The sequence below is a fragment of the Curcuma longa genome, chromosome 11 (assembly GCF_044706935.1).
Source record: "Curcuma longa cultivar G26 ecotype Majalengka, Jawa Barat chromosome 11, ITB_CL_G26_1.1, whole genome shotgun sequence".
Lineage (NCBI taxonomy): Eukaryota > Viridiplantae > Streptophyta > Magnoliopsida > Zingiberales > Zingiberaceae > Curcuma > Curcuma longa.
The window spans coordinates 3033449-3058660 of NC_133871.1; the positions used below are offsets into that span (position 1 = coordinate 3033449).

The following is a 25212-nucleotide window of genomic DNA, read 5'->3' on the forward strand; positions in this document are numbered from 1 at the left end:
GCAATGTAAATTAGAAAATAAGCCAAGAGATTGTCATCATGTTATCCAATTGAACCTATCCTGGATCCAGGATTTTTCATACTGATTGATAGGATTTGGACAGGTTGTTGACCAATTCATCGTATTTGTTACAAGAGATTAAATCTTAAAAGATTCATGTTTTACTTGGGTATGCTTATTATTCTCATATTTGGATCTCATGCATCCATCGCTTAGTCTCCTATACTTCCACCTTCTAGGAAGTTCTAATTCTAAATCTAAAGTGGGCCTCAAGACATGTGTATGCACACACATTTGCCTCCCGTAGTTTGTGGATGATTGTATTGGAAACTATAATGCTAAGAGAGACACATCTTACACATCTTACTTGCTAATTTGACATGTAGGCAGATGTATCTTGCTTCCTAATCAGTTGATGGGCTTGCTGCTCATTTTATGTTTGTTTCAAAGTGTGTAAAAGTGGCATGTTCATCCACAACTTCTATGTAATATAAATGACGTCAGGGAATGGATTTTATTTTCTTTAAGTCAATAGACTTAAAAGAGAGATGATTGGATAGATAACAAATACTTGTAATCTGTTCTCAAAAGTTCTCAAATTGTACTGATTAACTATGTTAGCTTTACTTCTGAAGTATCGAAGCTACTTGGTCTAATATTGCAGAGAGAACAGATGATGATTGTGGTGATCTTGTTTTGTTTCCTGCTTATTGTAGTAAATTTCTTTGCTTTACCATGTTAGCTGACAATTGAAAGAGAACATGTATGCCTCACCTTTTTGTTTTAAAAATGTCTGTCAATGTAATTGGGAAATTAAAGAAACATAATTTATTTAACATTTTTGTATTGCTCGATCGGTTACGTATTAATCAATATTCGATTGATTGGTCCGAGGTTATAGACAAACAAGATTTGTCTAAGTCACTTCGTTTCTTTTTGTCCAAGTCACTTCTCTTTTTGTCCAAGTCACTTCCCCTTTTCTTTGTGAGTATCGGGAATACCCCCATTCATAGGTCCGAGATCCACATCTATGAATTGAAAGGTCCGAATGATCAACTCCGCAATCAGTTGTTAGAATCAATAGGTGTTCAAATCGTTCATTTGAATAAATTGAAACCCTTCTTATTGGCCTCCATTGTACAGGAAACAAGTCAACCTCTTGCTATGTTTTTCAAAAATTACAGCCATACAAAAACAAATGATTATATCCTTTTCAATTATCTTATTAACAAAAGGTGCACTTCAATCACAATGATCAGAACAAGTAAAGATCAACCTCCTTGTTATTTGCATATGAAACAACTAACGTGAATTTTAAAAGAGTTATTCATGTGTTTTAGCAAAGAAATCTGCAGATTGGATATTCGCCTGGAAACAATAACAAAAGCTAAGTTTCTTGAACAGAAAATACAGAATTCAAAGATGTAAGTCAGGTATGAATCAGATTATAAATTATATAAAAGAAAAAAAACTTGTTTGGCAACGCTCATATTATTCACATATAGTATCCTTAGGTTATTCTAGGTAGGAATTTATGAACCACATTATTATTATTATTATTATTATTTCAACAATGATCAGAGAATTCATCAGAAGAAGAATTAATTATCTAATACATGCACAAATGTGAATGCGTGCAAGTCATGTGAAGATTTCCTAGGCATAGCAATAGAATGATATGTCCTACAAAAAGTAATTAACTCAACATCTTTCAAGGAATGGTTGCCCAATTTTGATGGTAGAATTCGATACCTCCAAGATTTCTGCAGCAAATTTAAGACAAGCTGATTTCAATTCTTGTCATGATAACTATCAGCCAATGATAGTATGCTGACAACTGAATCCACAGATATATCCTTGCATACATGAGCTTCCCCCACATTACGATATTACAGTGATTGATCAAATCCAAATATCAACCTTAATAACTATCTTTGAGGTTGACACTCCATATAGCTCTATGCTCGATCCAAAGTCTAAATTTGTTTTTTTTTTGTTGGTTCAAGTCTAAAATGCCCCCTTTTGTACTTTAACCAATTTTAATATAGGTATTCTATTTTGCGATCCTAATGAATCCTTGATATTGTTGCATTTTTGAAAATATAGTAGACTCAATGTTTCTTATGCACTCTAACAAGTATACTAGATCAAAGATTGACCACTAGTTTTTGTATTGATAACTTTTTTTTAAAAAATAAATCGAGTTATGCAACAACTAAACCAAAACTAATAATATTAACGCAAACAATAATGGATCAATCAATAGTCGATTGATAAAATTTAGGGACTTGAATAAGCACTAAATCAAGGCCTTATTGAAACCCTAAGTTGAAAACTACACCAGTTTTGTAAATGAGACGATCTCAGATACCATCAGAGGCTCGAATATACTCTTACGTGGTCGTCCTGTACCACCTCTCCACGCAGGAACATGTCCTCCCGAGTCATTACTGTTAAACTTATTACCAAAGGTACAAACTTGCTAGATTAACTATTTTACCTATTGTCGTCTGGAGAGGCCCTATCGCAGCTAGTCCTAAAATATGACCTTATTGCAATAACGACTCCAAAACAAAAAATCCGAAACCAAAGCGAAAGACATCGCATACCTTTTTCTCTAATGCCAAATAAGTTGGTATCAGATAAACTCCGAAAATCCATAAACACCGAAAGACTCGAAAACCCGCTCTGATATCAAATAGATTGGTATCAGATAAACCAGAAATACCACGACAACAACAAAAGAACCAAAAAGGACTTCGCAACCTACGCTCTGATACCACTAAATTGTCACGCCCCGGGAGACGGCTGTCCAAAAAAATTCGACAGCATCTCCCCTGTAACGATTCACTTTCCCTGAATACAAATATATCCTAAGGCCTACATGGCCACCACTCATACATAACAAAGATAAACAAGTACTAGACCTTTAGAATAAGATCCACAACCAGTAAATATAATATGACAAGACCGAAACATGTCTAAAGAAAATCATACGACATAAAGTTCTAACACACTACTGAAAACATAACAAAGCCAAAATGGTCGAGGTCAACTCGACGAGCGACTAGCAGCACGACTCTCTAGATAGACGTCAATCTGAAAAGAACACAATCAACGGGATGAGTTTAAGGAACTCAGCGGATATCTAACAGATATGTACAGTAAGTTATCTAGCAGTAATAATCATGCTTGTACAGTAAGAGAATGTACACTGAAACCATGGGAAGCTGTACATAGCAGAATCATCTATAAGAACACAACCATACAAACTCTGCAACAGATGCAAGGTGGCCAAACCAAATGCATAAGACCTCCTGTATGTGCATGTCAAACATATGTGGCAAACAAATGCAGTAAGCAATAATAAATACAATCCATGCATTATGCACATGATGCAATGACATGGTCACCCCTGACGCCAGTCAGCCACCGTCACAGACAATCGTGAGGTCGAGTGGATAGGGCTATGACAACTGTGCACTCTGCCGTCACTGCTCCTGAGTGACCGAGTGGACAGGATGTTGGCGGAGTACACCTATTCTCCTACCCCAAGTCACATGGGAGAGCAACGCTCTCATCTCTTCGTCTCATAGTATGAAGGAGGGATCTCTGTAATGCTACCACGCTACGGCACCACTACCTCTGAGCGGCTGAGCGGAGCCCTGACAGAGCAACTGCACACATCCTCCTGATGTACCACTAACCCATGAGTGACAGTGTGTGCAGATCATGTAACTAGCGACGGGCTCAGACTGCAAAGGAGCTGATGATCACTAGTATGCAATCATGCAGCGACAGGCTCAGACTACAAAGGAGCTGATGATCGCTCGCATGTAATCATGCAAGGATGGTGCATGACACTAATGCGTGCAACACCTTACTAATCTATGACTCCATATAATATGTACCATTATAGGCATGTAAAATGTCCTGAGTATCATACGTCTAAGTAAACATGCAAGGTATAACTAGTAGCTGCCCTAAGTATCATAATGATATAAAACTTAAACAAGTAATCAAATATAAGTGGCATCCAATATATATATTAGGCAGAGATATGTCAAAGCCGATATAACACATAAGAATTACTACTAATCATAGCAAAACTATACACATCAAAAGACATATTTAAAGAGATAAGTCAAGATAACCGCCTTCCGAAAGTAGTCGGCGTTCGAAAAGAAAAACCTCCATCCAGAAGTCCGGTAGCAAGTCAATGTCCAGATCTCTTCGAGAACGAGTGATCAAGAACAAGAGCGGCGTCGAAGGCAGCGGGGGCAACAGACGACGGCATCGGACGGTGTCTCCACGCAGCGTGCGACGGCGTCGACAAAGAAGACGCGGCGGCAATGGAGGAGGGAAAAGCGGTGGCAGCTAGGGTTTAGAGAGGAGGAGAGGGAATTAACCCTGATTTATTTTATTTATTTATTTATTATTATTATTATTATTATTTTTATTTTTTATTTATTATTATTTTTTTACCTGTATTTTACAGTAAAATACGATAAAAAAGGTTAATGGGTTTCAGGTTAAAACCATAAACCTGTTAGGAATCCAATAAATCTCTCCCTTGGGATTTTCTTCCTCCGTGACTCGTCTCCTCCTCTTCCGCCCGGAACCGCAGCCTATCCTCCTCCTCCTCTCCTTCTTCTGCTTCTTCCCTTGCCATAACCCATCCTCCTCTTTCTACCGTCGCGACTCCTCCCCTCCCTGCTCCTCCGCTTCTTCCTTTTTTCCCCCTTCTCCTCTCTGTAGGGCGCACATCGCTTGGCTGCCGTCGTCACTCGCCAGCCGCGTTGAGTCGCCGCTTCGCCGTTGCCTTCAACCGCCGATCGCCCCTGCCCGCGATCGCCTCGCTCGGCTTTTGTTGGGTAGCCGCCGTAACCCTAGCATCGCTGGTTTCCTTTGCCGATCGGGTGAGATACTTCAATTCACTCCCTCTTGCGTTAATATTTGCAAGTTATTGATGCCTTCTGGTTATCAAGGTAGGATTTTTCCTTTTGTCTAGCCCTCCCAAGATGAAAATTTTTGATTTCGGAAAAATGCCGTATGACCGAATCGGAGACTTCTTAGACTATTCAAGAGGAAGGAATTTTAGTTTAGTTTATTTTTGTGCATTTAAATTTTCTAGTTTATTTAGTTCCGATTGCAGTTGTTCTCGTTGAATGGGAGCTACAGGAAAAGGTATGAACTTGATTGAACAGAAACAGCTTTAGGCTTATTCCCAATAGCAGCCGAATTAAAAGGAGTTGAAGAACCCCTCAGTACACTCCATGTTCAGAATTAAATGTTGCTAATCTCTCTCATGTGCTTGTTCTTCAAATATTGTTGATTCCCAATCACGGGGATTATGTCTATGTGCCCTTTTTTTCCATTCTAAGTTTATATCTCTCTCTGGATATGCTAGTTGTAGTGTTAACATGCTATAATGCGCAACGAAGTAAATTAATATAGGAATGCATTGGGCACGCCATATTTAATCTGTGTGTATTATACTGTAATATATTGTTTTAGAATTGGTCAAAAAAAAAACATGTGCTCTAACTTGATATGTAAATAGCTAAGTTTAAGCCCCGTGGTACAGGACTTTGACTTGCTATCGGATTTCTGGACGGAGATTTTCTTTTCGGACACCGACTACTTTCGAAAGACGGGTATCTGGACTTATCCTTTTCGATATGTCATTTGATATGTATAGTTTTGCTATAGTTGGTAGTAATTCTTTTTTTTTTTATATCTGCCCTGGTATGTCATTACTTAGTATATGTTGTATGTCATCCTTATCTACTATTTGTTTAGGTTCTATATCTTCTTGATACCTGCCATATAAAATATGTTCATCAGATGTAGTGATATATCATGATATATTGTTTTTCTTTACTGGGCATAGATTGGTAGGGTTGCACGCATTAGTGTCATGCACCATCCTTGCATGGTTGCATACTAGCGATCATCGGCTCCTTCGTAGTCTGAGCCCGTCGCTAGTTACATGATCTGCACACATTGCCACTCACAGGTTAGTGATACATCAGGAGGGTGTGTGCAGTTGCTCTGTCAGCTCGGCCGCATTAGAGGTTGTGGTGTCGTAGCGTGGTAGCATCACAAGGATCCCTCCTTCGTACTATGAGACGAGGAGATGAGAGTGTTGCTCCCCCATATGACTCGGAGTATGAAGATAAGTGTACTCCGTTAGCATCCTGTCCACTCGGTCACTCAGGAGCAGTGACGGCAGAGTGCACAGTTGTCATAGCCCTACCCACTCAACCTCACCATTGTCGGTAACGGTGGCTGACTGGCGTCAGGGGTGACCATGTCATTGCATCATGTGCATACGACATGAATTGTATTTATTATTGCTTGTTGCATTTGTTTGTTACATATGTTTGACATGCACATACAGGAGGGTCTTATGCATTTGGTTTGACCACCTTGCATCTGTGCAGGGTTCGTGCCATTGTGTTCTTATAGATGATGTTGGTATGTGCAACTTTCCCATGGTTTCAGTATACATTTTCTTACTGTACAGGCATGATTATTACTGTTAGATAGTTTACTGTACATATCTGTTAGATATCCGCTAAGTTCTTTGAATTCATCCCGTTGATTTTATTCTTTTCAGGTTGACGTCTGTCTGGAGAGCCGTGCTGCTAGTCCTCTGTCGAGTTGACCTCGACCATTTTGGTTTTTGTTATGTTTCCATTAATTGTGATAGAACTATTCTAGCTTATATGGATTTTTCGTATACGTATTTCGGTTTTAGTGGTCATGTTATATGTATTGGTGGTGGACCTTATTCACGTAGTTTAATTCTTGTTATATATATTCGTCTTGTATGGATTGTGGCCGTGTAAGCCTTATTATGGCCATGTCGGCTTCATAGTATATCTTTGTATTTAGGGAATCGAATTGTTACAGGGGAGATATTGCTGAAATTTTTCGGACAGTCGTCTCCTGGGGCGTGATAGGAACCATCAACGAGGGGCTGAGAGGGCAGAGAGAGTTGGGCCTGTCGGGAGGCCGAGTTGTCCGAGCCTGTTGTAAGGCGTAGCCATCATCGAGGGTTGAAAGGGCCGAGAGAATTGAGTCTATCGGGAGACTGAGTTGTCATAAGGTGGAACCATCAGGAAGGGACTGAGAGGGTCCAGAGGGTCAGGCCTGTCGGGAGGGCAAGCAGTCTGAGCCTGTTATAAGACAGAGCCGTCAGCGAGGGACTGAAAAGATTGAGAAAGTTGGGTTTGTTGAGAGGTCGAGTTGTCCGAGCCGGTTATAAGACATAACCATCAGCGAGGAACTAAAAAGGTCGAGAGAGTCGGATCTATCAGGAGATCGAGCTCCACACCGATAAACACTACTTTTGACGTGCCAACATTGGGAGTGGAGTATGTTTTCCTGCAACTACTCTTTAATGATTATTGTAAACCAACATTCCAGTACACCGATAAACACTATTTTTTTTTCTTTTTTTTTTTTGCTCCGGGGCATAGGTGAGTTGGTTACGACGCAGCAGACTTGCAGAAGAGGGCAAGGGTTCGAATCCTGGCGAAGCCAGGCAATACCCTCCTGCGTCGTAACCAACTGTACTTTTTCGATTTACCTCCTCACAGATGGTCGTGGGGCCGACCGTGTGAGGCCGCTAAGGTGGCGGATCCACCTTTTTGCATAAGATAAACACTACTTTTTTTTTTTTTTTTGTTCCTTCTCTCTATTTTCCTCTTTGTCTCTTCTGTTCCCTTCCCTTCTCCTCCAAAGTCAAACACCTGCTCATCATTTGGTCTTCACTTTTCTCTCATGCAAAATGCATGGCTCCCTTCCGTTACTCCAATTCATACACCTAGTCAACTAGTGCATTACTCCATCTATGTAGTGTCATACTTTTTTACTTACATATTAATTAGGACGATCTATATAACTCTAAGAACATTTTGAATAAGATATTTAATTAATTATCATTATTGCAAAGGGTCCGATTTGTTGCATTATATATTCATGTTTGTTTTCTCGTGTCATCACATCATTTCTTACTATATAAACATATAACACCACTATGCAACTTATTCCTCTCATTTACATCATCCTCATCCCCATCCCCATCCCCATGAAGGTTCATCTAGAAGAACTCCCTTCTCCTTCCACCTCCCTCTCATCTCCACCGCTCGCCTCCAACGCCGCTGCTGTCATTCCTCTCCAGACACCTCAGAATCCCAAAAATTGCATCACCACAAACCTACATGACTTAATACTAGTAATTCATCACTTGTGTGTTGTGTGTGTGTGTTAGGGATATAACTTGTCTATGTTTTCTCCCTTTAAACTGTAATCTGGTGGAATCAATAGAATAGAGAGACTCTAGATCTATCGGATTATCGAGTTGGATCTTCTCGACCAAGGGAACTTTAATATTGATGTGAATGTGATGATCTAAATACATATATAATATTAATGAGACATTCGATTCACATAAATAATTTACATCACAAGGGATCTAGTATTATTATCATTCAACCAAATCCAAGATCTAGCTATAGTACATGATCTCGGAGCTTACAGAATAGACGTGCAAGATCTTATTCGACAATACATATATCATATATAGCGAGTTGCTACTTAATTACATAGTCTCATCATGCACTGCTCTTGAGACCCCTTGAGTCATTTAAAACCCAATTGGGAATCGCAGCAGTGCGTCTTGAAGCCTTCACACTGAGAGGAATCGCAGTAGGCTGGCCCCTTCTTCTTTTACGGGGTATGAAGCAAACAGTGTAATATAACATATGCCATAAGGGCTTGCAATGTTCCGTTCCATTCGTATGTAGCCAGACTCTCCCCACTTTTCACCCCATGAGTTCTTCACAATCCAGTAGTCCTTACCATTTTCATTACCGTAACCTACTACGGTCACACCATGATTTAAAGTATTGCCGCAGCTTCCGTTGAATATTCCCTGCAAAAATTAATTATATATGGTATGACCTAAATGTCTAGTACAGAGCTTGACAGTAAGTAAATGTATGGAGAGAAATTAAAGCATGTCAAGTGTAGAAGAAAAGACATCAAAATACATGGTTTAATTTATAAGAAACGCATCCCATATCCCTTAAATCCCATTCAATTGGGCTACCTAAAGATTCACAACTGGATCATATATGCATTTCTTAATTGAACAAATTAAAAATATGTGGAATTAATTAAATAATCATCATCCAGGATGATGCGACGCGATAAACAAAGAATTAGAAGAAGCCTTTAATTTGTGAGGAAAATTAACATTAGATTGGATATGATGATGTATATATATATTCAAACCGTACGTACGTACGTACGTCGATGCAATTATATATATATCAAATTAAATTTAATCATGTGGACGGACGAATCTTACTGATTCGGTACTCCTCAGTGGGGATCTCCTCAGCTGGGAGAAGTTCCCGAGGAACCTGGTTATATTATTTATTTATTATTAATATACACTTAATCAATATATTTAGAAATGCAATTTATTTATGAGATACTTGACAAATTAAATAATTGATTAAGAGGTTGAATTAGAATGGTTGATTAGGAAGGAAGATATTCACTTTCACAAATAAAAAGGTAATTGATGGTGTATTTTACTCACTTTCTTCTGTAAAAAGATGGAATTCACCACCTCAGAGATCTCACACGATCGATCTCACGACCATTTATGAGGAAGTAAATTGAGAAACTGTAGTTGATCACGATGAAAGAGGGTATTATTTGGCGCTTCCATTGTATAGATGTGAGGATATATATAGTGAGCATTGGAAAATATATATATTATTTTTTTATTTTATTTATTAATAATATATATTTAATCAATATAGTTAGAAGAGAGGCTAATTTTTTTTCCCACCAATGGGAACAAATTGGTGGAGAAAAAAAACTTAACTTTGTTTTTTTGTTTGTTTCGTTTTTTGTTATTTGAGAGGTACAGGTTATTGCACTCAATCAATGAAACGTACCGTAGTTGTTGCATCTTAATCCACAAGTCGTACGGGTGCTCAACATGATCACGACCTTGCTCATAATAATATTCATCATTGCATCGTAACTATAAATAATACCTCTAATGATGCAAAGACGGTAATAAACATAAACATTTATCAATTTATTTGATGTTATAAAAAAATAGTGATATAATGTCCGACTAAAAATAATAATCTAATTAGACTCATGATTATTGAAAAAAGTTTATTTTGATTACAAATTTTACTTTATTAAATGACACATATTTATTTAAATCCTAACAATATATGATGACTCACAAAATAGACTCATGTCAATAAATAAAAAAGAATACACAACAATATTATAAATATATATAAAGTAATACTAATCCCTAAGGTACATAATAGAATAAAATAAATGGACCTTAATATATAGAAACAATCTCCAACGATGAACTCCATGTATCCACCAATGCAACCATGGTTAATTGTAGTTTAATTGAAGCATATATATAATATCTAGCACAAGATAATCGTTTGAATGGTGTTTTATTTGAGTACAATTAAGGCTTAGTCAAGGGAAGTCATTATCAACATGATGTTGCCCTCCAATCCTCTTGTTAGCTATTATCTTTCTCTTGATCACCTAATTAAAGCTCTCCTTGTTAAAGATAAATGGAATGCTTAGCTAGCTTGAATAAGACCTCTTTTACAAAGTTATTAGTGTTGTGTTGGGACTGAATAATTGAGCTAGAGCGAGGTGAATAACGATCATTCAACCTTCAAGTAATGATTCTCAAATACTCTTGCTCTCAGTAGAAGGTCACATATGATTAGCAACGAAAATGAAAATATTTAAGCATCGATATCACATTTATAAGGATTGTTAATAGATTTGTTTAACATGGTTTGATAGCCCCCAAATTCTTACTTCATGGTCTATGATTGTCGATGGATCACTCTCGAAAAACACCACTAGCATTCTCCTTCTCGGTTAAATACTGAAAGTTAAGAAAACTCTTACAATCTCAAGATTATAAAGGGATTATAAGAAGAAAATAAAACAAGAAAAAGGCAAAGCTCCAATAGGTTTAATCAATATTATTTCACCTACCTTGAAGCCACCTAAAATCCTTCCTTTATACTCTTTAAAATTTTATTAAAGGATTGTTAGTTTCCTAGCAATGGACTGCTTCAAATTCATCAGTTAATTGGTTCTTACAATTCAACTATTATTGTGCAACAATAGTTCCTTTATACCTTCCACGATGTTCACTAGTTGACTAGTCACTTACCATTAGTCGACTACTTAATTGATTCAATCATAAACATGATCATTTTGTTTATTAACTCCTTGGACTCTATGTTGTCTGAAAATTTGGAGACGAGAAACGAGAAACGCAGAAACGGAAACGGAAAACGGCAATAGTTGAAGTTTCCGGATTTTGGAAACGTCGAAGCTCTTCTTCCTCTTCCTCGCTCGCTGTAGGCGTTGGGGCATCTTGTCGTCCTTTTCCTATCAAAGATAGACAGACACGCCAAGGCTCTCAGACTCTGACGTCCTTCAAGGCTCAAACCTACTGCAGCGAAGCCTCGTCTTCCCTTGCCATTCTCCTCTGTTGATCGAGGACGGTCAGGGATGACGAAGGGACAAGCGGAGAGGAAGAGATCGGAGCTGGTGAGTCGTTCTAACGAGGCGGTGAAAGCGATGAAAGGGTTCGCGTGGAGTCTCCCCCGTCCTCAAAACCTAGGATCACGGGAAGATCGGCCCTGGTCTTGGAGTTGGCGCCCAGGCTGCGCAGATGGGATCTTCGATCGAATGCCTCCAATGCCGCCACTGCTGGGCCCCCATCGTCCTCCTTTCCCTCGGCCACCTCGTCTTCTACGTCGCCGTCACACAGATCCTCCGCTGCATCAACGGGTTTAAGTACCAACGGCGGTGCCACAAGCTGACCCTTGCCCTCGCGACTGACCGCCTCAAGCTCGTCAAGCTGCGATTCGCCGCCTCCTCTGCATCCGCCGGAGGCAAACCCCCTCGGCTTCTGCGCCGGAGGACTTCGAGATCCACTACCACCAGGAGCTGCCGGAAACTTAAAGTTCGTCGTTTCTGGTAAGTTTCCATGGATCGGAAACGTTCCAGCGTTCGGAAACGGGGACGTCACGGTAAACGCCGTTTCCAACAACATAGCTTGGACTTAATCAATCGACTACTTAACACTTATACCCCTAGATCCATTTGTAATATATGGTTCCCAATTACTAGTCAACTATTGATCTTGATTATGACCACTTTTAAAGTTGAATTTGCCTATGTTGAGTCCTACTCTCGTCCCCATAAATACAAGTCACTCAACACTCAACTCACTGATTCCCATTTGCATCTTAATTTTGCCTCAAAGCCATCTTTCTTCAAGTATATCCTTCGGATACATCTAAGCCTATAACTCTTCTTCTTGTCACCCTTAGCCTATAACTCTTCTTCTCTCTTCTTCTTGTCATTTTTAGCCTATAACTCTTTTCTTGTCATCCTTCACGCCTTTGATTTGAAAGTCAAATTATCTTCACTATCATCCTCATTACCTCAATGCTCCTTGTCCTATCGTCTCTCAGTCTGCCATATACAATCTTCTCGAAGCTCGATAGATCTCGAGCCATCAAATTGTCAACCTAGACACTCTAATCAATACTCCAGAATTGCTTTAGCATCATTTCAATATTCTTTATCTTGAAGTCTGTTATATATCTTGTATCATTCTTCTCCAATCTCTTTAAACCTCTAAGCCACTAAACATATCATTTTAATTTGGTCATGCCAAGCAATGAGTTCTTCAAGCTTTACATGTGTATTTCTTTATTTTTTTTACATTTAAATAACACACATCAAAACTAATAAGATAATATCTAACTTTAATCTTTTGCTTAAATATTAAAATTTAAGATCACATGGAAAACATTTGAGGAAGTATTATATTGCACCAACACATCTTTTATGTATTGTAAAATGTGAAGAAGAAAAAAAAATTGATCTTGTGACACCCAAAGAGGGAATATTCATGACTATCCTTGATCAACCCATATGAGAATATTATATTCTCATATGAATTCGGATAATGATTTTTTTTGCGCAATAAATTGACCACCATTTTATTATTTTTTCCTTTCTCTTTCTAGACGAAGCCATGATTGGGACCATGCATGACTTAAATAATGTACCTTTGCAGTAAACAAATTTAAAGGGCAAAATAATTGATGGAACAAATTGGATGGAAAAAAAATAACTTTCTTGTTTATTTGTTATTTAGAGATGAAATGATTATGATCAATTAATCATGTCAATCTATCTAGCTAGAGGTGGCAAACAAATCGGAATTAATGCATATATATATATAGAGAGAGAGAGGATGACTTTATTTGTTGGGTCAGGCTAGCCTATACCTATAGGTCAAGTTGGGTTGTTGCTTCTTAGCTTGCAAGTCATTTTTTACGAACGTGTATGAGAAAGTAAATCGAAAAATTGTAGTTGGCCACTTATGGGGAGGTATTTTTATCAGTTTCGTCGAGATTCAATCCTTGACTATTGTAGCAATATCTACCTTGCAAAGTCAACTCAACCCTGCCCCGGGAGCAAATATATGAGCATACATGCACCTTAGGAGAGTTGTTTATTTTTAAATAAGTATCAAATCTGAGTAGATACCTAAGGGGGTAATACATGTGTGTATCCTCGTGAGTACCATCCTTGCAACCGTTGGGCTAACAAGAAAGCCAATTAACAAAACAATCAATCAACATTAATACTAGCAACACATCATGTATCAATAATGAAGGTTGCTTGAATGATACAGTACGATCAATATGAGTATGATGTGTCATAACCTACCTCCACCTTGTTAATATCGTTTTTTTACTTTTCTAATTTTGAATTTAATTAATCATTCTAACACATGTATAGTGTGAGACTTTAGGAGGCTACGAAAGGCAATGAAGAAAATTAATGACGTTGTGACAACAATGACAGGATATACAATATTGGTTATCCTTATCAAGCCTCTAACATATAATATTCATATAATCGTCATGTTGCACTAAAAGCATTATACTATAATAAAACTAATATATAATTATATAAATATACATATTCTAATTAATATCATTTTTTATTTTCTAAACTTGAATTTTTATTTTTGAATACAATTAATTAATCATTGTAGGCATATGGGGCGGTGAAGTAAATTAATGACATTCGGACCACAATGAAAGGACATGCATTGATTAAACATAGCTTATCCTTATAAGCCTTTAACATGTGTTTTGTGTATATTCTTATGTGAACCGCCATTGATGTTCACATGTGATATGGAGGATGGGTGAATCATCAGTGAGTTATCTTTGAAGTTGATATGTTCAAAATTGATCCGGTGAAAAAGAGATTATGTGGATCTCTGTAAAACTTGATGAGAATTAGAATAAAGGCCCATATGGACCTTGGTTCAACCACTCTAATGTTTAAATTAGATTTCTAGAGGCAGAGAAGGGCTCTAGAATAGAAAAAAAAAAAGAAAGATTTTTTGTTTGTGCTTGTGCTTATACCCGTCGAAGTGGGCTCTTGTTTATACCATCTCCTAGGAGGGAGGCATGAACCCCACGTTCAGGTCGTGGGGCTACCACGTAGATCCACATACCCTTATTCGTACCCCCAATCGCTCCACGTTTAGGTCGTGGAGCTGCCAAATAGATCCACGTGCTCTTATTCGTACCTCCAATCACTCCATGTTCTCCGCTTATCATGGTATCCACCTTCTGCTTGACGAGGGGGCTAGCTAGTAGCCAAATCCGAAGGTGAAGGAGTCGGGCATGATAGAAGGAGTCGGACACAACCGAGCTAAAGGAGTTGGGCATGGTCAAGCCGAGGGAGTCAGGCTTGGTCGAGTTGAGGGAGTCGGGCATGGCCGAACTGAAAAGTTGGGTGTGGCCCAACTTAAGGAGTAAGGCGTGTCCGAGCTTAAGGAGTCAGGTGTGGTCGATTTGAAGGAATGAGTCTTGGGAGGGAGGCATGAACCCCACGTTCAGGTCATGGGACTACCACGTAGACCCACATGCCCTTATTCGTACCCTAGTCACTCCATGTTCAAGTCGTGGAGTTGCCACATAGACCCACGTGCCCTTATTCATACCCCTAGTCACTCTACATTCTTTGCTTATCACGGTATCCACCTTCCCCATGAATGAGGATGGTAGTGATTGCATTCAAAGGTATCTGGAATGAGCCGAGCTGATGGAGTCGGGCGTGGCCGAGTTGAAAGAGTCGGGTGTGGCCGAGCTAAAGGAGTCGGGTATGGCCAAGCTTATGGAGTCAGGCGTGGCCGATCTGAAGTAGTCAGGTGTGGCCGACCTGAAGGAGTCAAGCATGGTTGAGACAAAGGAGTTAGGTGTTGTCACGCCCCGCACGAACTAGACTTGCCGTGATGCTAGCTTCGCTCACCGCGCGTGAACTGTAACAATGTCAGAGTAAAATATAGAGTAAAACTAAATAACCTAACTACATGCATACCTCTGAAATAACTCTATTAGTGTTATGTATGTATCTCAATAATTAACATGGGGTCAAAGAAAAGGGAGAGTGAGCACAAAGTACAAAGTGGATATACGATAGATGTGCATGAAAAATAGTATTAAAGAGACAATAACATCATTTATCATTCATCTTTTTTCCCCCATGTCATTTGTCTTTTATTCCCTTCTTAATCAATATCATAAATTCTCATTATTTTCTTATGTTATTCGACAACTCAATATAATTTATTGAATAGGTGAACAACATGCAATATACTTGTCCAAAAGGTGTTGTTTAAGTAAAGGTGAACAACTTGTCTTCCACCTAACACAAACATATCACATATACATGAACAAACATATCAAAGTGAGTGACCTGCAATCCACTTAAAAGAGATACATCGTATAACAGAGTGAACGACCTGCAATCCACCCATAATGAAATTGCATCGTAAATATGCATCTATACATATATAGCTCATGTGAACAGCTAGCTCATAACAAATATCTTACATGAAAATAGGATGGATGACCTGCAATCCATTCCATGAGATATCTCACATAAGAATAGGATGAATGACCTATAATCCACCCTGTGAGGAAAATTTTATCTCAATTTATTCGAAGTCTAGGCACACGTAGAAAGATTCGAGAGTTCTTTCGAATTGCGGAGCAAAGAGTTCTATATTTATCACTACAAGAAAATCGGTCTTTAACAACACTCAAAAGACATCGATTTTGTGGCAAAACCGATGTCTTTTACTTTTTTACAACGATTTTAACAAAAACCGATGTCTTTGAGAGGTTGATTGGAGACTACGATAACAGTTTTTGGAAGATACAACAACGGTTTTAAAACCGTTGTCTATGTGCGCTTTCAACAACGGTTTTTAAAGACTACGACAACGGTTTGAAAACCGTTGTATATGTGCGCTTTCAACAACGGTTTTGGAAGCTATAACAACAATTTAAAATCGTTGTCTATTTGCGCTTTTAACAACGGTTTTGGAAGCTATAACAACAATTTAAAACCGTTGTATATTTTTGTTTTTTCTTTCCCTCTCTCCCTCTAAATATTTCTTCCACTACGCGCTTCTAACACTACAACAAACTTGACTTTCCGCAGCACGTCATTAACAGCACACAATTATAGTGTGCTGTTAATAATAGTTTTTACAGCGCACATAATCAAGTGCGCTGCGGATAATATATTATATTTTATATTTAACAACGCGCGTATAATCGTGCGCTGCGAATAGTATTTTTTACAGCGTGTAAAAATTATACGCTATTAAAAGAGGATTAAAAAAATTAGTATTAACAGCGCACATGGATGATACGCTGTTAAAAAAATAATAAAAATTCAAATAAAAATTATTTTTTTACATCTGAATAATAAAAATCTTAATTTAAAAAGGATTAAAAATTCTATTGTAAAAAGTATTAAAAATTTAATCGGTAAAAGGTATTGAAAGTTTCGCCTGACGCTTCTGTTCTGTTCTTCGCAGCCTTACTTAGGCTCAGTTTACTTGGAGGTGCGGAAAGAGAAACTGTGGAAAACTTTCCTTTGCATGCATGCATCAATCGTTTACTTTTCTCAATTTTTACGAAGGGAGAGAAAGTTAATCCATCAGTTGATGGATTTTCTGTCAAAATCGCTCCCCTCCAAATCGGGCGGAACGCAAGGATGGAAAAAAAAAGACGTAACTATCCTTCGTCCTGCTCCTCTCCTGCGCCCCCGATGCCCCCATCAGCTCCATGGAAATTGACTCCTCCGCCGTCATCGGACTGGTAGAAGTTCTAGAAATTGATACGCGAGATTTTCCTCTGTTTTTCTCCTTCCTCGTTCAACCAATTCAAATCAAGCAAAAAATTCTTGCACCATCCAGAGCTCAACTTGTTCCGCCATGGCGATGTCTTCCTCTGCTCTACGTTGTGCTGCTGCTGTCAATCCGATCGTCGAGAAGCACCATTTCGGTCAGCAATTGGGCGCTGCTTCAGTGAACGTGGCGAAAAAGCAGGCGGCGCCAGCAAGCTGCTCCTCCTCCGTCTACGAGGATCGACCGCTCAGGCCCGACTGGAACTTGCTCCAGCGCCTCGCCGCCGCGGCGCTTGACCTTGTTGAGCGTTCGTTGGTGTGTAGTCTGCTCGAGCGGGGCTGCCCGCTGCCCAAGACGGCCGACCTCGCCGTCCAGCTAGCCGGTAACTTCGCGCCCGTTGCCGAGCGACCGCCGTGCAGCGATCTGCCAGTGGAAGGTCGCATCCCGCTGGCCCTTAATGGGGTCTACGTCCGCAACGGGGCGAATCCCTTGTTCGAGCCCCTCGCCGGCCACCACTTCTTCGACGGCGACGGGATGGTGCACGCGGTTCAACTCCGTGATGGCCGCGCCGGCTACGCGTCCCGGCGTCGAGAAGCAGGCGAGCAGGGAAGAAGGGGTGGCCGGGTAGGGCAAAAGGGATGGGGTATTTTGGTAAATAAATAAATTAATTTTTTTATTTATATAAATTAATAATTTTAAATATAAGATATTTATTCATCCTCCTTGTATCAAAGTAAACAAATATAAGAGAGAAAAGATTCCGTTCCCTTTCCCTAGGGATTTATTTTCTCTAGGGATTCCTTTCTTTTCCTCGTCCATTGTATGAAGTAAACATAGCATTAGGTTTTTTTTTCCCTCCCGAAGTCCCGACCGCTTCTTCTGTTCTTCGCGAAACTCCCCCCTCCGACGCCGACTTCTTCTCGCCCGCGCTCGTGCTCTTCGCGACCGCCATTCTCCCGATCGCCTCTTCCCCTCGCCCGCCCGTGCTCGGCCGGCCGCGCTCTCTTCCCGATCGCGCTCGCCGCCGCCGCGGCCCCGGCGCGTGGTTGTGCCCTCCGTCGCGGTACCGCGGTGCCTTGCGTCCTCCGCCGCCCTTTCGCCGGCTCCAACTCCGCCTCCGCCTGTTCCTCCTCCTCTCCTTCCCTTTCCTTTACCTCCTGCTTTCCTCCTCCGGCTCCGGGAATGGAGACGCTGTCCCGGGAAGATCCTTCCTCCTTGATTTCTTCTCCGCCTTTGCTTTCTCGTCTGTTCTTCTCCTCGTCCTATGCGTCTCCTTGAACGCCCTCCCCTTTCCCTCCTTCCGCCTCCTCCTGTCCCGCTCCTCCGCTCTCCTCCTTCCCCGTCATCAGGCCCAAGCGACCCCCGTGCTGTGGTCCATTGGGAACTCCTCGTCCCCCGACAAGCTCAAGGGTGATTGCCGCCTAACGTCGGGTTCCGTTGTGCAGGTCTACAACAACGGGGATGTCTACGAGGGAGAATTCCAACGAGGGAAGGGCTCTGGGAGCGGGGTGTACAATTACTCTATGAGTGGCAAGTATGAGGGAGATTGGGTCGATGGGAAATATGATGGGTATGGTGTTGAGACCTGGGCTAGGGGCAGCCGGTACAGAGGTCAATACAAACAAGGACTCCGGCATGGGTTTGGGGTATACCGTTTCTACACAGGCAATGTGTATGCTGGGGAGTGGTCAAACGGGCAGAGCCACGGGTGTGGGGTATACACATGTGAGGATGGAAGCCGATACATCGGGGAATTCAAGTGGGGAGTAAAGCATGGTCTTGGCCACTATCATTTCAGGTACACTTGGAGACCTTCTGTCCTGTTCTGTTCTTGAGATTGAGAATTTTGGTGATGCTTTTGTAGTATTGCAGTGTTTTTAGCAATGTTTTGTTTCATAACGTCAATAACTTATGTTCTGTGATTCTTCATAACTTGAAACTTTCGTGATTGGATAGAACTGCTGGAATCAAACTGGTTTGTGCATCTCTGCTTGTTTAGAATGTGTGGGTTCACACACATTCATCTCTTATTTGCTATTCAAAATCATCTATGAAACATATGTTTATATTGTGAAGATTAAACTTACTATTTACATTTTAAATGCACTTTCCTGTTTTGTTCTCTACATTCATCATTGATGTCATTCTTACTTCTACAAGTGAATTGCTTTTACTCCCCTTAGTTTCTTTATGTTTGTGGAACATGATGAAATTGCAATTCTAGGTTTTCTCCAAAACGTTTGTAGTTGAGACCAGTTTGAGATCCTTTTAAACAGAATTTTTGATGTCGTGATAAGCTATTTTCTAGATTTTCCTACAATATTAGATATAAATGCTATTTCTGTTAAGAATGGTAGGAAAATTAATATCATCAGGCATATATTCATGTAAACTAATTGTGAATTTTTTTTTTTACATTGGAATCATTTTACTGGCACCTCATGCTAATTTTGGTTTCTTTACCTCTCTATAGCTTCATGCAGGTTCATCCATTGAAACTGTCTTGGTGACCAGGATATACATGAGTATTGTTCTCAATTAGATATGATTAGGTAGATGTTCGTGGTCAACTATCTGCAAATAGGTAGTTGGCACAGGTAAGAGAGTAGATTTCGAAGAGCATCCTGAAGTTGTGTGGAAAAAATTATTAACAAGAAACAACAATGGTTGGACAAAGATCAACCTATATATGTTGGATTTTCAGAAATCAGAGATACACTGTTGATGCAGCTCGATGCACGTCAAGGTAGGCTCACTCAAGCATTCCTACCTTGTTGAAATTGTCAAAAAATCTACATATCAGGACCTTTTGTTTCCTTGACCTTTTTTTCTTCCACTTTCATTTGATGGCTTCTGTCGTGTATTATTCTTACCAGAAACAGAGGGAGGTTATCTTGGTGGTCTCCATTTTGTTCGATTTGGTTATTACACTACTTCGAATACAAAGGATTAGTTTGTGTCACCTTTCAAAGCTGGAGTAAGAATAATTCGCTGCAGTATATGCACTAATATTTGGAGTTCTAAATCATGTCCTGATCAATCTGAAACTTGGACTTATGCTGATAGGAGCAGTTCAACATAATTCTATGATAGATGATATGAAACAGTGTACAGCTATGTGGAAGATACCTTCGGTCTTGCACAATTGTCCCGGTTTCATGGGCTACCGACTACTTGCTATGGGTGAAATTGGTTTGCTAAACATTCTTGTATTTGCAGGTGCATCAGGTCTGGTAGTCAGCTCTGGTAGCAAATCTGCATTATATGGGGGATTTAGCTGACCTTAGTGGATCTTCCATCTTGGAGCAAAAAATGTCAGTATACCGAGATAATGAGAGTGAGAATTTGATAGAATGCACAATCTCATCTGATAAAAGCTGTTATAGAGCTGAAGAAAGACAAGTTGCTTCTGACCTTTCTGCCAAGGATAGACTTGACAGCAGTCTTATGATGTATGGGTATGTTCTTTTTCTCCAAGTGACTTTTGCCTTTTGGAAATGTTTAAGTTTCAACAATTTCATAGGTTGTTTAAATATTGCTGGTCACTTATGTATTCTTCTACCTTTTGAATCATTTGCAGATGCCCACATTATCGACGAAGATGTCGTATTCGTGCACCATGCTGTAATAAGATTTTTGATTGTCGACATTGCCACAATGAAGCAATGGTCAGTGTTCCCGTTCACATTCAATTTTGAGCATGTTCTTATCTGACCTGATATGTTTCTAACTAAATACAATCTCCATTAAAAACTCTCTCTTTCATTTACTTTGTAACAATTTAACTTCATAGAAATGGCTATCCAATTTTCCTGTTGTGAAGTTGCATGCTCTAGTGTTTTGGAATTTTGTGATTAAACATGACTTCATTGACTATGACACTTTTCTCATTTTACTTATTACAGGTTCAACAAGTTTGTATTAGTTGTGGTGTTTGTATGGGTAAATACTTCTGTGGAATTTGCAAACTGTTCGACGATGATGTAAGTGAACCAATTATCTGGGAAATCGTGTTATGTTCTGATCTAGTCAGGAAAGGTTATTCTAACACATTTATTTTTTCTGTTTCGTCTTCAGATCTCAAAGCAACAATACCACTATGGTGGTTGTGGAATTTGCAGGTTTTTGTTAAAAATCTTATTGATGTCCTTTAGATTCAAGAAACCTTATCTCGCTTTGACTAACTTATCCCTTGGTCTGTCAGGATTGGTGGACGGGAGAATTTTTTCCATTGTTATAAATGTGGTATGTTACCATCTTCATTATACTGCTTTGGTAGTGTTTATCTGTTGTCTATCTTTGTTAATCTGTCAAAATATTCCAGTCTAGGTGTAAATTAATGGAGTTGTTCCTACCATAGGATTGGCTAATGGATTGACTGAACTTGATGGAAATTGAAAGTTTTTTGTGTGTTTGCTAATTTGTATGTCAGCTGTAATAGGAAATACGTGTTGTGTTTATGTGTGCATTTGAATATCTATCAGCTGTGTAGGTTACCTAATTAAATTTAGATTCTCCTGTCAATGCATCATGATTGCCCTGTATGTTTTGAGGTGAGATTTCTTGTCTTCTTTTATCACCTTGTCACTAATAATTTTACCATCACTAATGATAGAGGTAGCAGGAAATTTAGTTATTGTCTTTGGTGGGGTTCTTATTTCTATTACTTTTTTAAGGAACTGATTTTTCTAGCCTTATCAGTTAATGAGAATGTATCTAATATTATGTGTGTTTCCAGTGCAGTGCTGTAAAAAACACAGTTAAGTATGCCTCAGTCTATGTTAGTTCACTTTTTTTGCTTCTACATCCGTTTGCTGAAAAAGATGGCGAAGACCAGGAAGAGGACGATGGGGCTGAAGGTGATCCTTCTGAGGATGAAAACGCTGAGGGAATGTGTAATATGTTGTAAGAATAATATTTGTGTTAGTTATTTTTGGTTATTTGTAAATATTGAAGTGATTAAATATATCGGTGCTTTTGTATTTGTGATTTGTTTGATGAATTTATAATATTATGATAATTTTGTCATCTTGCTCGATCATAATTTACAAACAACATAAAAAAATAAGTGTTATTACAACAGTTTTAAATTCAATGACATCGGTTTGGAAGCGTTGTCGTTAAGTGATATTACATCGGTCGAAAACCGTTGTTAAAATTGATGTTAAACATATATTACATCGGTTTTACACCGTTGCGAAACCGATGTCGTTGTGATATTACATCGGTCGAAAATCGTTGTTAAAATTGATGTTAAACATATATTACATCGGTTTTACACCGTTGCAAAATCGATGTCGTTGTGATATTACATCGGTCGAAAACCGTTGTTAAAATTGATGTTAAACAGATATTACATCGGTTTTACACCGTTGCGAAACCGATGTCGTTGAGTGATATTACAGCGGTTACAAACCGATGTCGTTGAGTTGTATTACATCGGTTACAAACCGATGTCTAAAATGTCAGACCTTTTACAACGCCTTCATAGACATCAGTCGATTTTCTCATAGACATCGGTTTTCCACCAATGTCTATGACTGTTTTTGTTGTAGTGTATAGAGTTATTTCCCTCATTACTCTGATATAATTAATCTAATATCTTTTATAACAATTAGAACAGAGTTCCATGACACGAAAGGTATATTCACTTTTTAATTAACTTGGTTGAAAAGTCATATAGTTCCTCTGAGCGTTGAGCCAAAATTCTCTCATATAGTTATATTACTTATTTCAGTTATAAAAACTGCATGAATATAATTTATTAATTATATTCATTCCCTCTTATTTTCTCATCATAACTCAGGTTATCCCTTTTTTATTATTAATTCTTAGAAAAAAATTAACCATAGATACCATAAGAAAAGGCAAGCAACATGCATGATAAAATCAACCATACGGATAACAAAAGAAATATGTCATTCGTCTTTTATTTTTTTTAATTAATATCATCAGTTTCCATTATTGTCTTATTTTATTCGACCACTGAATATAATTTCTTGAGTGGGTAAACGACATACAATCTACTCATCTAGAATGTGTCGTTTAGGAAAAGGAGAACGACTACATGTACTTATTACAAACACATCAGATATAAATGAAAAAATATCAAAGTAAGTGATCTACAACCCACTTGAAAAAGATGCATCATATAATAGAGTGAATGACCTGCAATCCACCTATAATGATATTTGCATCGTAAGTATGCATCTATACATATATAGCTCATGTGAACAACCCGCAATCCACCCGAAAAATATCTCACATGAAAATAGGACGAACGATCTGTAATCCATTCCGTGAGATGTCTCACATAAGAATAGGGTGATAGACCTGCAATCCATCCCGCGAGGAAAAATTTATCTCCATTTTCAAAGTTTATACACACGCAGAAAGACTCAGAAGCTCTTTTCAAATCGCAGAGTCAAGAGTTCTATATTTATAGACAGATATTTCCTTAATACTATGATATAATTAATCTCATATCTTTTATAACTAATAGAACTGAAGTTTCATAACATGAGAGTTACATTCACTTCTTTATTAACTTGGTTGAGAAGTTATATAACTTCTTACAAACACCGAGTCGAAGCTTTTTCTCATATTATTTGATTTTTTATAATAATATCATTTATATTATTTATTCACTTCAAATTCTCATGAGGTTTGAATTCTCTTTTAGGAAATTATCTCAAATTCCCCATATCTCTCAATTGTCTAATCTAAATGACATTGATCAATTTTGATAGGGTGCAAAATTTTGATAAACAACAAGTATAAAATGACAACCAAGTATAAAGATATGATCAAGCAAATAGAAATATAATATATACGAGCATGTACTTTATTTTTCTTCTACTATATAGAATATAAACTTTAAATAATTCATTATCAATATTTTCTATTCCATACCTAATTTAACATTGATGAAGTCATTCTTATTTTCTAACCGATCGATGTAGACCTATGGTAGTAATTATCAACTAAAATAAAATCTTAATAAAAACAACAACAAGCACCGTACACTGCATATAATGGATTCATGACATACAAAGATGAAGGAAAATCCAAGCTATGGAATTCTTGATGGCTGTGAATTGTCGAACAAAAAAAAATAACAAAAAGATCAAGCAGAAAGAAATCCAGATTATTATCTCTTAAAGCGTACGTTTAATCATGTTTGAAGGAAATCGAAAAGAGTCAAGCAAGAAAACCCCACTTTAATTAAATTTGGCAATGTTGTGATGACGTGCAACAGCTACGACGACGTGTGGCGGCGATGACGACGTGTGACGACGATGAGACGACAATAGGGAGCAAGGACGGTAGCGGCGGCGTGAGAAATTTGAGGGTGCATTAGGATTTTGGGGTTAGAGAAGTTTTAAAGACCCTTTATTTGCATTTTTGCATAAAGGTCCAATAAATTTTAAATTTTTAACTAAAACCTTTTTAATTATTTCAAGATATAACAGTCATGAGTCAGTCGACTAACCTCTACACCTTTCTGCAATTTTGAGGAGAAGGCGTGTTCAGTAATGCTTGGACCTTCTTCAAGTTGACTTCGATTCCTCGTTCAGTCAAGATATACTTGAGGAAACACCGGCTCTTGATGCCAAACAATCACTTGTTCGAATTCAGCTTGAGGTCATATCTTCTTAGCGTGCCATAAGTTTCCTCAATATTGTTGATCAATTTCTATACCCTAGCAATTTGGATCATGATATCATCCATGTTGACCTCGACGTTCCTTCTGACTTGGTGCTTGAAGACTCGGTCTATCAACTTTGATATGTTGCATTTGTATATTTTAGTCCGAAGGGCATAACCTTGTAATAAAAGGTTCTGTTTAAGGTAACGAAGTTGACCATTTT

The 25212-nt window shown here is 38.6% G+C and overlaps 1 protein-coding gene, 1 long non-coding RNA gene and 1 pseudogene across 2 annotated transcripts; all 3 read left to right on the forward strand.

The window, feature by feature from the left end:
• The first annotated feature begins 4621 nt into the window (after positions 1-4621).
• On the forward strand, positions 4622-6797 carry LOC141837607 (uncharacterized). Its single transcript, XR_012602541.1, has 4 exons — positions 4622-4919; positions 5588-5657; positions 6447-6480; positions 6623-6797. It is a non-coding gene; the product is annotated as an uncharacterized LOC141837607 (long non-coding RNA).
• Positions 6798-17428: 10631 nt separating this feature from the next.
• On the forward strand, positions 17429-19176 carry LOC141841211 (uncharacterized; annotated as a pseudogene).
• Positions 19177-20397: 1221 nt separating this feature from the next.
• Positions 20398-21739, forward strand: LOC141841219 (uncharacterized). Its single transcript, XM_074729355.1, is given in 7 exon segments — positions 20398-20565; positions 20567-20799; positions 20922-21021; positions 21247-21324; positions 21419-21462; positions 21546-21586; positions 21702-21739. Coding segments are annotated over 7 exon segments (702 nt in total).
• Positions 21740-25212: the final 3473 nt, after the last annotated feature.